The sequence below is a fragment of the Stegostoma tigrinum genome, chromosome 39 (genome assembly GCF_030684315.1).
Source record: "Stegostoma tigrinum isolate sSteTig4 chromosome 39, sSteTig4.hap1, whole genome shotgun sequence".
NCBI classification, from domain to species: Eukaryota; Metazoa; Chordata; class Chondrichthyes; order Orectolobiformes; family Stegostomatidae; genus Stegostoma; species Stegostoma tigrinum.
Window position 1 is genome coordinate 3,150,087 of NC_081392.1, and position 14,188 is coordinate 3,164,274.

Consider the following 14,188-nt stretch of genomic DNA (forward strand, 5'->3'; position numbering starts at 1 on the left):
CAGAGGACAGTTGGACAGACAAAGGAGTTGATAATGATCTGGCTAGGAGGGTGAAGAGCTATTAATGGAGACGGCAAATGGCTAACAATGGGTTGTGTGTGGTAGCAGACTATGTGATAACAAGGCCTATTTTGTGGGGATTGGGGTAAGGACATGGGAGAGTTCAAGCCCCAAAGTTGTTGAACTCAATATTAAGTCCAGAAGGCTGCAGGGTATCAAAGCAGAAAATGAAGTGCTGTTCCTCCAGCTTGTGCTGAGCTTCACTTGAACACGACAGCAAGCCTGAGACAGCGATGTTGGCCAGGGAATATGGCGGTATGTTGAAATGGTAGGCAACTGGAAGTTCAGGTTCATTTTTGCGGACAGAACCCTAATGTTCTGTGAAGCAGTCACCCAGTCTACGCTTCATTTCCTCAATGTAGAGAGACCACATTGTGAGCAATGAATGCAGTAGACCAGATTATGTGAAATGCAGATTAAGTGTTGCTTTACCTGGAAGGTGTGTTTGGGCCATTGGATACTGAGGAGGGAGGAAGTAAATGGACATGTGTTACACCTTTTGCAGTTGTAGTAGATGGGGAGTGGTGAGGTTGTTGGGAGTGAAGGAAGAGTGGACGAGTGTGTGCTGGAGGGAACAGTCCTGTGGAAGGTTAGCAAGGGAGGGGAATATGTATCTAGTGGGGGCATTTTGCTGGAGGTGGCAGACATGGCAGCAAATGATCCTCTGGATACGGACACTGGTGGAATGGCACGTAAGGACAAAGGAGACCCTATCACTGTTGCGGGAGGGAAGAGAGTCGTTGAGGATAGAAGCTGAGGGCCCTCACAGCAACAGTGCTAGGGAATCCTCTGTTGAGGAAGAAGGAAGAAAGTGGTCAATTCAGAGGCTTCCCTTATCAAAACTGGCATTATCGGAATAAATGTGACAGAGACGGAGGAATTGGGAGAATGGCATAGAGTCTTTACAGGAAGCAGGATGCAAGGAAGTACAGTCCAGGTACCTGTGGGAGTCAGTGGGTTTACACTGGATTTTGGTGGCCAGTCTATCCCCGGAAATGGAAACAGAGATGTCGATGAACGGATTGGAGGATTCAGAGATGGATTATATGAAGGCGAGAATAGAGTGGAAACTGGAAGGAAAAGCTTTACCAAGTCGGAATGAGACAGAGAGGCAGCACCTATCATATCATCAATATTCCAGATAAAGACTTGAGAGTGGGATCCGGAATAGGACTGGAATGAGGAATATTACATGTACCCAATGGGCTGAATTTATCCTCACTCTGAACAACTTGTCTTTTAACTCCTCTCGTTTTCTTCGGGTGAGAGGGATGGCCACAGGTCCACACATGGGCCCCAGTTATGCCCATCTCTTTGTGGGGTACATGGAACATTCCTTGTTTCAGTCCTATTCCAGTCCCAACCCACAACTCTTTCTTGTGTACACCACAAAAAGACAGGCATAACTGGGGATAGACTGGCTATCAATATCTACTATAACCCACTGACACAGACAGTTACCTGGATTGTACATCCTCGCACCTCGTTTCCTGGAAAGACTCTACTCCATTCTCCCAATTCCTCCATCTCCATCACATTTGTTCTGATGGTGCCAACTTTGACAAGTCAACAAGGGAGCCTCTGAAATGTCGACTTTCTTCCTCAACAGAGAATTCCCCAGCACTGTTGTTTACAGGACCCTCAACGGGATCAGATTCCCTCACTTCGGCCCTCACCCACTCTCTTCCCTCCACAACAGCGATAAGGTCCCCCTTGTCCTTACCTACCATCCCATCAATATCCACATTCTGATGCTCATTAGCTGCCATTTCTGCCACCTTCAGCAACATACCACCACCAGATATATATCCCCTTCCTTACCAGCTTTCCGCAGGAACCGTTCTGTCCAGGATACACTGATCCATTCTTCCTTCATTCCCAACACGGCCCCCCACAGCTTTACAGCACCTTCCGCTGCAACCACAGAAGGTGTAAAAGCTGTCCATTTATTTCCTCCCTCCTCAGTATTCAAGGATCCAAATACACCTTCTAGGTGAAGCCACACTTTACTTGCAGTTCACACAATCTAGTCTACTGCATTCAATGCTCACAATACGGTCTCCTCTACATAGGAGAAACAAAGCATAGACTGGTAACTGTTTCAGAGAACACTTGCGTTCTGTCTGAAAAAAAGAACCTGAACTTTCTGTCACCAGCCACTTCGACACACCACCACGTTCCCCTGGCCAACACCCCTGTCTCAGACTTGCCGCAGTGTTCCAGTAAAGCACAGCGCAAGCTGGAAGAACATCACTTCATTTTCTGCTTTGGGACCCACAGGGTTCTGGACTTAATATTGAGTTCAACAACTTTGGGGCTTGAGATCTCCCATGTCTTTATCCCAATCCCCACACACTAGGCCTTGTTATCACATAGTCTGCTACAACATTCAATCCATTGTTAGCCATTAGCAGTCTCCATTAATAGCTCCTCACCCTCCTAGCCAGATCATTACTGACTCCTTTGTCTAACCAACTGTTCTCTGTCTTTGGTCTCTATCCCCTTTTACCATTTAATCCTTACCCACTCTCCCACCTTATCTTCAGCCTATAAACTGACAATTTCCTAGCTACAATCAGTTCTGAGGAAGTGTCACTTGACCCAAATCATTAACACTGATTTCTGTCCACAAATGCTGCCAGACTAGCTGAGCTTTTCCAGAAATCTATATTTTTGTTTCTGATTTACAGCATCTGCAGTTCTTTCGGTTTTGATTCTCATAAACTTCTTCTGCACAGTCTCCAAAGCCTCACATCCTTCCTATAGAGTGGTGAAGAGAAGTGCACAATACCTGATAAGTCTTATACTGCTGAAATATGACTTGGATTTGTACATTCCCAGCCGATACTATTAATCTGAGACTTAGCTGTCAGTAGTGCATGTACCTTAACTTGAGCACTGCATATACGGAAGTACAGTTGATGTCGAACATTACAGCTGATTACCTTGTGCTTTGATTTCCGTTTCTTTTTTGACCTCTTCTTTTCTTTTTCCCTTTCTTTTTTTCGTTTTCTCTTCATCCTACGATGGGACTTGTCCTTATCTTTCTCATCATCCTCATGATCCCGTTCCTGTTTTTCACATTTCTCTTTCTTGATTTTCTCCTGGGACTCCTCTTGAGCTTCGATTTCCTCACCATCATCTTCTAATTCTCCTTCTTCCAGTTCTCCTTCTTCCCTATATTACCAGAAACGAATCATCAAAAGCAGAAATTGACAGTACATAGAAAAACAAATGATTAATTAGTATGTAAGCAATAGAAAAGATAATCCACGATGCCAGTTATAACCCAATGAACTGAAAACAATAAAACTACTGTCCTTTGTTGAGATCAGCACTGACCACCATCCAATTTCACTGATCACAGAGACAGATGCAGGATGCTAACTTCACTGTGCAAAGCTTAAGTAAAATAGCATTGTAATTCTAACAAGAACCTGACTGTCAGATATATAATGTACTCATAGTTTAATACGACAGTCTCTCACCAAGTCAAATTGACTATAACTTTAAAGAACAATTTCATTCATTGTATGAATAAACAACATTGCTATGGATGCGATACTTCCAATTATCTCTTGATGATGCCAGTAATGCTTTGGGGATTGGGTTCCATTTGTCCCAGGAGCCCTCTTATACCTCAAAATACTGGTTATTGCTCACTTAGGAGAGCAGCCAGTGAAAGTCAATTGTTGTTTCACTCTGTTGAGGCAGCAACCAGCATTTGATAGGCACTTATGAAATTGAGCACTCCTGTGATTATTGTATTTTCAGCACTCTGCATTTTCTGTGAGAATTCTAAGTGGTAACACTAGGTATATATTCTTGTCCTCAAATGAATTCAGAATATCTTTTTCCCCTTCTAACCTCACAAGCACTCAAATCAATTGTAGGACATCAACTTGTGTCTTGGCTGGTCAGTGAGCTCTGCACAGTCCAGAGGTTGAAGTTGAACCTTCTAATTTGCAGAACTGCAATAGTGGTATGACACCCCTAAAGTAGAGGTGCCCCACTGAATCAGCACTGAGGTAGTGAATATTTAGGGCAAGTGCACCAACAAAGCCCCAAGGTTTCGTCTCCGGTGAAGGTGAATGAACTCAAACAGTTCAAGCGCACATGGTGCACTCTGGTTTTAGTACCCAATACTGAAGGAAGGGGAACCAACCAGGGTTTCCATCCTGAACACAGCCCATCTAGAAAGTATGTGTTGATGATTGGTGAAAACAAGCAGCAGCATGGGCTACGGTTTTCTTCAGGATTAAACCTCCACCACTAAATATCCTGGCCTACACATTTAGAGTAAAAGCGTCATGCAGATATCCAAGGGACTAGGCTCCAGGAAGAAAGAATCAATGGTTCTGAAACGGGAGAAAATCAGACGGAAAAATGTTTTCACATTTCTGGCATTTTAATATGTATTCTTGGTTTACTAAGAACGTGTTAAACAGGTAACAGCTGCACTCACCTATCACTATCCCACCTACCTTCCCCAGCCCCACCCCCACCTCTCTCCATTTATTTCTGAGCTCCCCTTCCCTTCACCATTTCTGAAGAAGGGTCCTGACCCGAAATGTCAACTTTCCTGCTCGGCCTTCTGTGTTCTCCTGCTGCACACTGCGTAATTTACATTTCCTGTGCAGTTGCTTTGATCAGTCTGAGGGCTAGGTATGGTAATTCAATGTCATTCTCATTTGCCTGAACAAGATTTCTACCTAATATACAGGTTTTCGTATCTTTTTCCTTCAATTAAGGTCTATATATATACTGAACATGCAATAGCTGCTCTTTGGTGAAAACTATGCACCATAACCATTCTGACAAAGGATACTACACAGAATTTTAATCTTCTTTCTCTCAAATATTGACTGCCAAGCAGTGAATTGCTATCATTTATGTCTTTAACAAACTTGCCTTTAAGTTTAATTGTGCCATTATGGTACACGCACAGGTAATACCTAAAATCTAAAATAGTAGCATGGATTTATCATTAAATATCACAGAACTTTGTTCAAATTTATTATATCGATAAATTGGCAATTGTTCACAGCCTTAACTTTCATCTGATAATTTTAAATCAATGCACACCTAAGACAATTTTCTCTACTCCTGCAAGAGCTGAAACATATTTGGTGACCATCTAATACCTTAATCAAGTGTTGCTGTTTATGAAAGACCAGACATGGAAAGCCAACAAGCAATTCTATGATAACAAAGTGTGAAGCTGGATGAACACAGCAGGCCAAGCAGCATCTTAGGAGCACAAAAGCTGACATTTCGGGCCTAGACCCTTCATCAGAGACGATATGACCTGTGGCACTATATCCCAGCCCAGCCTCAGCTGATAGGGGCATATTTGCCACTATAAGCTATTAAATTACATTCAGAACAGTGAACCTCATCCGACTTGTTCCTTCCATGGCCCTGGGAAATTAAGGTCAATTGAAGCTCTGCTGGTACGAAAATCAAACAATCTAAAACAAATTTTATTAAAAGAAACTAATGTCAAACCTCACAGCATCCTGGCTTGTACTGCCCAATAAAAAACCAGCATGCAAGTTTGATTACCAAACATTAGGAATACAACAATTTGAACTTTTTAAAGCCTCTTCAAATTGGCACCTATCTACTAATACCAGAAAGACTTCTATTATTTCAAACCTACCCTCATACATAACACCCGCTTTCGCATCCCATCGTTGGTGGCTATGGACTCAGCCGTCTAAGGCCTAAACTCTGGCATTCCCACCTAAATACTCTGCATCTCTTTATCCTAAAGCATTTCAAACATGTGGCATTTGGGCAAGCTTCTGATTATCTGTCCCAATACCCCATTCTTTAGGTCAGTGTCAATTTTTTTGGATAATTATGGTCCCGTATAAAGTGTTGGGTGCTTTAAAACTAAAGGTGCCAATATAAAGGCAAGCTGTTGCTTTTTCAGTTGACTTAACACCTAAACCTTTATGCCATTCACTCGATTTTATGTAAACTTACAGCCTAAAAAGAAATCATAAGTTATCCGACCAGAAAAATTTCTATTATGGTGAATTCATACACAGTCAGTGCTGGGTCAAGGCTCAGCAGATACAAGCTCTATCCCAAAGGAATTCTTTTGGCAAAAAAAAGTCAAGTTTCATACATCTTGCAATACTAGTGATACTAACAGAAATCTGATAACTGTCACAGACAGTGAATGGTGTATGAGGAACTTAAAATAGTGACAAATAACCAGGGAACATCTTCTATGCTATGGACCAGTTTCCCTTCTGATACTAAAGAGGCAACCATCCCACTTTAAATAGGAACAGTATGCTCTATATAGATTAAAAGTGAACACAGTCGGCCAGGCAGCACCAGAGGAAAGTCCTGACCCAAAATGTCAACTTTCCTGCTCCTCTGATGCTGACTGGCCTGCTTGTTCCTCCAGCTCTACAGTGTGTTATCTCTGACTCCAGCATCAGCAGTTCCTACTATCTGTTAAAAGTGAACAGGATTTCTTTTTACTAAAAGGCTCAAAACCAAAGCAGAGGGAGTGTACCTTATTATATCTTTCTTTTGAGTTAAAACTGGGCCAAATGACTTAGGAATATCTATCCATTGTGCTAGCAACTCACATGCTGGAAAATCTTTCTTGAGACGACTGAGGATTTTGGTATAGAATTTCAAACATTTCCAGTTGTCACTGTCTGCCTCATGGGCAATGTGTATTTTCAAAATGAATCTCCACATAAAACATTGCAAAATGAAGTCAATACTTCTGGTCTATCTTCAAAAACTACACCCTGATTTCTTTCATAGTATATTCTTTCATAGAGCTTTGGCATCATTGCCAAGGCCAGTATTTGTTGCCCATCCTTAATCTCCTTCAACAGAGTACCTTGCTAGGCCATTTGAAAGGGCTGTTAAGAATCAAACATATTACTTCGATTTGGAGTCATAGTAGGCCAGACAGGATAAAGAAAACAGATTTCCATCCCTTAATGACGCTATTGAGCCAGATGTGGTCTTTTTTGAAACAATCAATGACAGTCGAAATGATCATCATTACTGAAGCTAGTTTTATATTCCAGATTTGTCAATTGTATTCAAGTTCCACCAGGTGCCTGATAGCACTTGAACACACCCCAGCAGATCATAGACCTTGGTTTCTAGATTATTAGTCCAATGACATTATCACTGTGCTAGCTATCCCCAAATGAATTATGTATTATATTTTTAAATCACTGGAAAGCATAGAGACTCTCCTAGCTTGGATTCGCACAAGGAGAACTGTGTAGTATGTACTGCATAAAAGCAGGCCAATCACGCTCTTTCCCAGCATAAACTTGTCTCAAATACCCTTATTTGCATCTATATCATTCATTCAACCATTCCCTTAAACTGCATTCTTACCAATCCTTGGGTAAGTTTCTTCTGCAGAGTCCCCATTGATCAAGTAGACAATCTTATATTGATGGCACATAGTTATGCTCTTCCCCACAAGATTAAACGTCTTCCCTATTTCCACTCTATCAAAATTCTTCATCATTTTAAAGACTTCTGTAAGGCCACTACCTTATTTTTCCACCTAGAGAAATGACCCAGCTTGCCAATCTTTCCCAGATATGAACGCCTAAATATTTTACATTTTTTCTCATAATTCCTCTGCATACTCTCCAGTGTCTGTATACCCATGTAATAATATGATGACCAAACCTGCCACAGTAGTTTAAGTATGTGTAACTAAGGTTCAAGAAACTAAACACAATTTTCCCCCGTCCCTTACCTTTCAATTGCATCTAAATGAAGCAAACGAGTATTCTAGTGACGCTAGGAGTTAGGTAAAAACAAAACCAGTCTAGAAATAATGATACATTTCTGCAATTATTAGCCATGGCTCTTCAACAACTGCCATTAATCAAGAAGGCTGTGAGAAGTCTAGGAGCAAATGCAATAAAGCATTCAAAAGTATTTCATTACAGTGTTTCATACAATGAGTTTTCTTCCTAGTGAGCTGGAAAGAACAATCCAGGCTATGAAGACTGGAGTTAAGTCTTTTCAGGCACTCGTTCACCTGAATATTGTGATCCCCACTTACATCCAGGCCAAAACTCTGGTCAGATTAACAACATATCATGTGCAAAACAGGAAATGTCCATGAAGGAAACAACCATTATCTGTTGAATATAGAAGCTGTAGAAAAAGTAAGATGCCTCATATGTCACCAGGCACCAAAGAGACAAATTAGTCTCTTTATGGCTACATTAAACAATTACAATTATTGACCATTTTCCAAAACTTTTATAACTTGCCCACAAAATCTCAAACGTACTATCAAAACTAACAAAACAATGCAACTTTCTCAGAGATAGTAGGAACTGCCCATACTGGAGAATCTGAGATAACACGGTGTAAAGCTGGATGAACACAGCAGGCCAAGCAGCATCAGAGGAGCAGGAAAGCTTGACGTTTCAGCCTGCTGTGTTCATTAATGCAACTTTCTCAATTTATTTTGGTGTACAAGTGCATTTTCTCCTCTCCTGCTCTACTGAACATATTGCATCATACTCAAGCTGCAACATGGTTCTCAGTAACTTCCTTTTCCTTCGTAAGATTACTATTTATGTAGAAGAGTTGGTTGATTTTTCCATAATGCATACCTAACGGTAGAACCCAATCCTCTCCTTAGGTGATGTCCACATGCAGTTGTACTTCCAACATCAATGTGATTTTCTCTCCTTAAAGGGGCACTGTACTGCCCTCACTATCTGAGATAATGGGAACTGCACATGCTGGAGAATCCGAAATAACAAAGTGTGGAGCTGGATGAACACAGCAGGCCAAGCAGCATCTTAGGAGCACAAAAGCTGACATTTCGGGCCTAGTCCCTTCACATTGTACAGCTCAAAGGCACACAGCTTTTACTAATTGAGTGAGTGGGAATACACCATACATTTTAATAAATAAGTCCAACAGATGGAGTCATAACAATGATCTAATAATTTACAGTCTTTCATATTATTCCCCATATGCAGCTAGTTTCCTCTTCCTTAAATTCCCACCACATCCTAGCTTCAACATTACCTGATCTAGTCTAAAGGCACTGTCATGAATCATTTAATAGACAACAAGATTGAGTTACTAATCCCCACCAATTTTTCAGAACTGCTCAGCATTACTGGTGCCAGAAATGGGAACTCAATAAATGAGAGATAACTTTTTCTACTCCAAAGATAAACAAACATTCTGCACCGATTCAAAGAACTCAGATTATCTTCTCCTTGAAGAACAATGAAAAAAGCTTTGTTGCTAACTCTTAAAATTATGATCCACAAGAAGATAATCAACATGACAGGATGGTAATTTGTAAATAAGAAAAACAGCTAATGAGAATTACCTACATTTTATTATTTAATTTTCTCTTTCAATCTGATCTTAAATTTCCCAACCGCATTTCAAACTTTCCTTGCTTAATTCCATGACTTTGCAAATGAGTTGACTGTCAATAGTGCTCAACGTTAATGTAAAGATTGGCAATACTATTCCGAAATTCTGCTCTTCGATGGCTCTGTGATCCAAATTGGAAAATGCAAGATCAGAGAGAATGAAATTATAAAAAAAGTGGCTCATCCTCATTAAATATCTATTGTTCATAAATTATTATCCTGTCATGTCAATCAAATTCCTAGCCAGGTTCTATGTTACCCCAAATACAATCGCTCTCATCAATTACTGAAGCAAAACAGTTATCGATACAATAATAACTATCGTTCACATCATAACTACACTGTTCAAGTTAAAAGATTAAGCTATTCAGTATCGACACATGAAATTGATTTATCGAGATCTTCAGGTTTGTACTTACCCCATTTATGAACTCTACATGTAACTCAAATTTCTTTGATGAGACCTATTTCAAGACATGTGATGATTTTGTCAATGTTGGGGGTAGTATGTGTTATTTAACTCCAGGATATCGATAAAATAACTTCATGATTAACGATTTTTGATAAAGGCAGAGTTCAACTAAAGCAGCATTTTGATCTATAATATTAAAAATGCAGTTGAATTCAACCTGCAATGACTGATTCCCATTTCAATGTTGTTCTAATTTGTCTGCTGACTGAAAATGACAATGTCACAAATTACTCTCGCTATTAGTGCAAATGTTACCAGTACTTCATTTACTTATATAACCCATAGTTAGCAATCTGAATTTGAAGGGTAAAATCTAAATTGTATTGTCGAGTGTTTTCAGTTCATTTAGACTATTTTTAAAATTTTATATGTTCGCCACTACACTTTATTGAAATCCTAATGGCAACACTGTACCTCTTTCTCCTCATAAGAAGAAGAAAACTGGATCTACAAAAGAATGTAGGGCAAGGGACCAGTTAGTATTCATTGCTGAAGACGCTGAAAACAATCAAATGAGTTGTAATTTGTTTTTCTTTGCAAACAAAGGAATGAATGTTTCATCATGACCAGCAAATACTGTACAAACACAAGGTGCTTTTTTTTAATATAGGTACAACAGATTTTGAACGGACCAAACTGAAGAAGTCACGTTATAAATGAATAAAACTCGTAGTTGTATTTGTGAGGGGATTGCAAAGCCATGTTTTAAAATGGGTCATGCATATTTAAAATAAGATCACAAAGACATCAAGACAGATTCAAAGCAGGTTTAAAATAAATGATAAATGTTTTTCCATTTATAATAGGGACGCTGGGTAAAAAAAACGAAGTTCAAAGGTCAATTGCCGATGTCCTTTAACTAGGCTGCGTTTTGTTAAAGGACGAGAGGAAAGAATAAGCATCAATGAAATAAAATTAATAAGCATACAGAAATAGGCCCTACTATAAAAAGAATTCCTTTGCATTAACGACATAGTCACATTGTAATCCAGCACCCAAGCATGCGATTAGGCCTTAAATCATCCCTTAGTTCCTTTTTATATAAAAGGATAATTATATTATATATATATATATATATATACACACACACACACACATATATATATATATATATATATATAAAGTCCAGCGACCAATTTTAAGAGGATTTAGAATGAGATAAAGAAAAAATCCTTCTTTAAAAAAAGTTAATCCACAGTTACATTCCTCTACCTTCCGTTTCCAAGGTTTCCCTTCAGAAAAATTGACCTTGGTAATTGATGGATAATTTGTTTTTTAATATAAATATATAAAAAGAGAAATGTTGGATAAAAAGGTTGTTTTTACTCGACCTTTCGTCTCCTGACTCAGTGAGGTTGATGTTGTTGTGTTCGTTTTGGGGGGACTGCTTGTTGGAGGAGGTGAGGCTTTCGAGAGACATTTTCTCTCGCTCTCCCTTTTGTCTGCTCAAAAATTATATATCTCTCTCCTATTGTAAAAAAAATTACCACCGGGCACTGCAATTAAGCTCTCACTGATTCTTGAGATAGGAAATAAACGGTTCTGTTGTTACTGTTTAAGCGTTTTGATATTGGCAGCTATTTTCTCGGTGCTTTTCTGTGCGGATCCGACCCCCGGGTGTCTCTCCATTACACACACTGACTGAGAGGAAGAAAAACACCGTCCACAACATGGCGCCCGCCCTCCGGCTCGGCGCCGTGACGCACGGCCGAAACGAAAAGGTCTGACGGAAATGCACGAACGCGGGTAGCGGGGCTTTCCGAAGAGCCATTCCCTCTTCAGCGTCCGCATCGTCAGTGGAGGGAGAGTACATTGATGCCCCGCCTCGATGAAGTCACCACTAGTCGAACACACCCGAAGCGCTCTCCGGAGTGGAATGGCACGTCATTGCCACGGAAATTCACGAATAGCCTGGATATTCACGGGAAGGCGCGAGGTGTTATGGGTAACTGTTAAGGAGGCTGTTTCTGTTTGTATCATTGGATATATCAAATGATTGTCATGCCACTTTTGTCTAACTTTTCATTTACGATACTCACTGGAGTTTAGAAGAATTAGGGCGTTGAAATGAATGACATTGAGTTAAAGCAGGATGTGCATCGAAATTCTTTAGGGGACTTGTTTCAAAGACAATGGGAACTGCAGATTTGGAGAATCCCCGAGATAACAAAGTGTGAAGCTGGATGAACACAGCAGGCCAAGTTGCATCTCAGGAGCAGGAAAGCTGACGTTTCAGGCCTAGCAGAAAGGTCTAGGCCCAAAACATCAACTTTCCAGCTACTATGATGCTGCTTGGCCTGCTGTGTTCATCCAGCTCTATACCTTGTTTTCTTACGGGACTTGATGGTGAGAGGTATTTTCCTCCGATATGTTGGTACAGGACCAGAGGGTGTAATCTCAGAGTTGACCATTTAAGACATAGATGAGAGGATCTTTCTCCTTCAAATGGTGGTGAATCTGTGGCAGCAAAAACAGAAATTGCTAGAAAATCTCCGGGTCTGGCAGCATCTGTGGAGAGAAAGCAGAGGAGATGTTTTGGGTTCAATGACTTCCTCAGATCTGATGGCAGCAAGGAGCAAGGTTTTTCTTGTGCAGAAGACAGGGTTGGAGTGGGAGAAAGGATTTAGAAATAAACAATAGGTGGAGAAAGCCCAAAGAGAGAGAACATTTGTACAGAGAAAAGGTATGACTAACGATATGCCCAGAAGAATGAATAACTAGTAGTGGACAATGAAGAGCTGGCAGAACACAGCAGGCCAGACAGCATCAGAGGAGCAGGAAAATTGACTTGTCAGGTGAGGACCCTTCAGAAATTCAACAGACACAGGAATAACTGTGTCATTCTCTGACTCCAGCATCTGCAGTTCTTGCCATCTCCAATTAGTAGCTAATGATGGGTGGAGTGCAGTAGCAGCTCATGTGATAATAAGGCCTGGTGTGTTGGGGCTGGGGTTTGGACATGGGAGAAGGTGTTCCAAGCCCTAAAATTGTTGAACTTGATATTGAGTTCAGAAAGCTGTAGAGTCCCCAAGCAGAAAATGAAGTGCTGTTTTTCCAGCTTGTGTTGAGCTGCACTGGAGCTCTGCAGCAAACCTGAGACAGAGATGTTAGTCAGGGAACAACGAACACATGTTCTGTCTACAAAAAAGACCTTGAGCTTCCAGTTGCCTGATACTTCAACACACCACCACGTTCCCTGACCAACGCCTAAACCAAGAATTTTAGGGCTTGACGCATCTTCTCTATTATCCTTAACCCAGCCTCCCCATAACAGTGATACCTCTCTGGGTCTAGGCCCGAAACGTCAGCTTTTGTGCTCCTGAGATGCTGCTGGCCCTGCTGTGTTCATCCAGCCTCACATTTTATTATCTTGGACTCCCCATAACACGCCTTGTTTTCACATTGTATGCTTTTATACACAACCCATTGTTAGCCACCTATTATCTTTTCCTTACCCCAAACCCACCACCCCATCTTCTGCATAAAACAAATCATCATTTTCTTGGCTACCATCCGTTTTAAGGAAGGATCACTCATCCTGAAACATTACTTCTGATTTCTCTCCACAGATGCTGCCAGACCTGCTGAGCTTTAGTTAGTCACACCTTTTCTCTGTCCAAATGTTCTCTCTCTTTGGGCTCTTCCTCCCACTCCAACCCTATCTTTCACAGACCTGCAGAGGAGATTCACTTGGTTGATTCCAGAGTTGAGAGCACTGGATTATGAGGAGAGACTGAATAGACTGGCTTTATACTCCTTGGAATTTAGAAGAATGAGGGGAGATGTTATGGAAACATGTAAGATTATGAAGGGAATAGATAAGGTGGAGGCAGGGAGGTTGTTTCTGCTAGCAGGTGAAACTAGGACCAGAGGGCATTGCCTCACAATAAAGGGAAGCAGATGTAGAACTGAGGTCAGGAGAAACTTCTTCACCCAAAGGGTTGTGTATCTGTGGAACTTCCTGCCTAGTGAAGCAGTTGAAGCTACCTCGCTGAATGTTTTTAAGGTAAGGCTAGATAAATTATTGAACAATAAAGGAATTCAGGGTTATGGTGAGTGGGCGAGTAAGTGGAGTTGAGTCTCAAAAAGATCAGCCATGATCTTATTAAATGGCGGGACAGGCTCGAGGGGCCAGGTAGCCTACTCTTGCTCCTAGTTCTTATGTTCTTTGCCAGCATTTTCTGTTTTTGTTGCAGGAAAGTGGAGTTGAGGTTTATCAGAAACAAACATGGGA

The 14,188-nt window shown here is 40.8% G+C and overlaps 1 protein-coding gene across 1 annotated transcript in view; it reads right to left on the reverse strand.

Moving 5' to 3' along the window:
- zc3h4 (zinc finger CCCH-type containing 4) overlaps positions 1–11,584 on the reverse strand; it is a 75,436-nt gene extending 63,852 nt beyond the window's left edge. The window contains exons 1-2 of the mRNA XM_059641041.1: positions 11,286–11,584; positions 3,006–3,237 (exon numbers count right to left, since the gene is read on the reverse strand). Coding sequence (XP_059497024.1) covers positions 3,006–3,237; positions 11,286–11,374 — 321 coding nt within the window. The 5' untranslated portion in view covers positions 11,375–11,584. The remainder of the gene's footprint in view (positions 1–3,005; positions 3,238–11,285) is intronic.
- Positions 11,585–14,188: the final 2,604 nt, after the last annotated feature.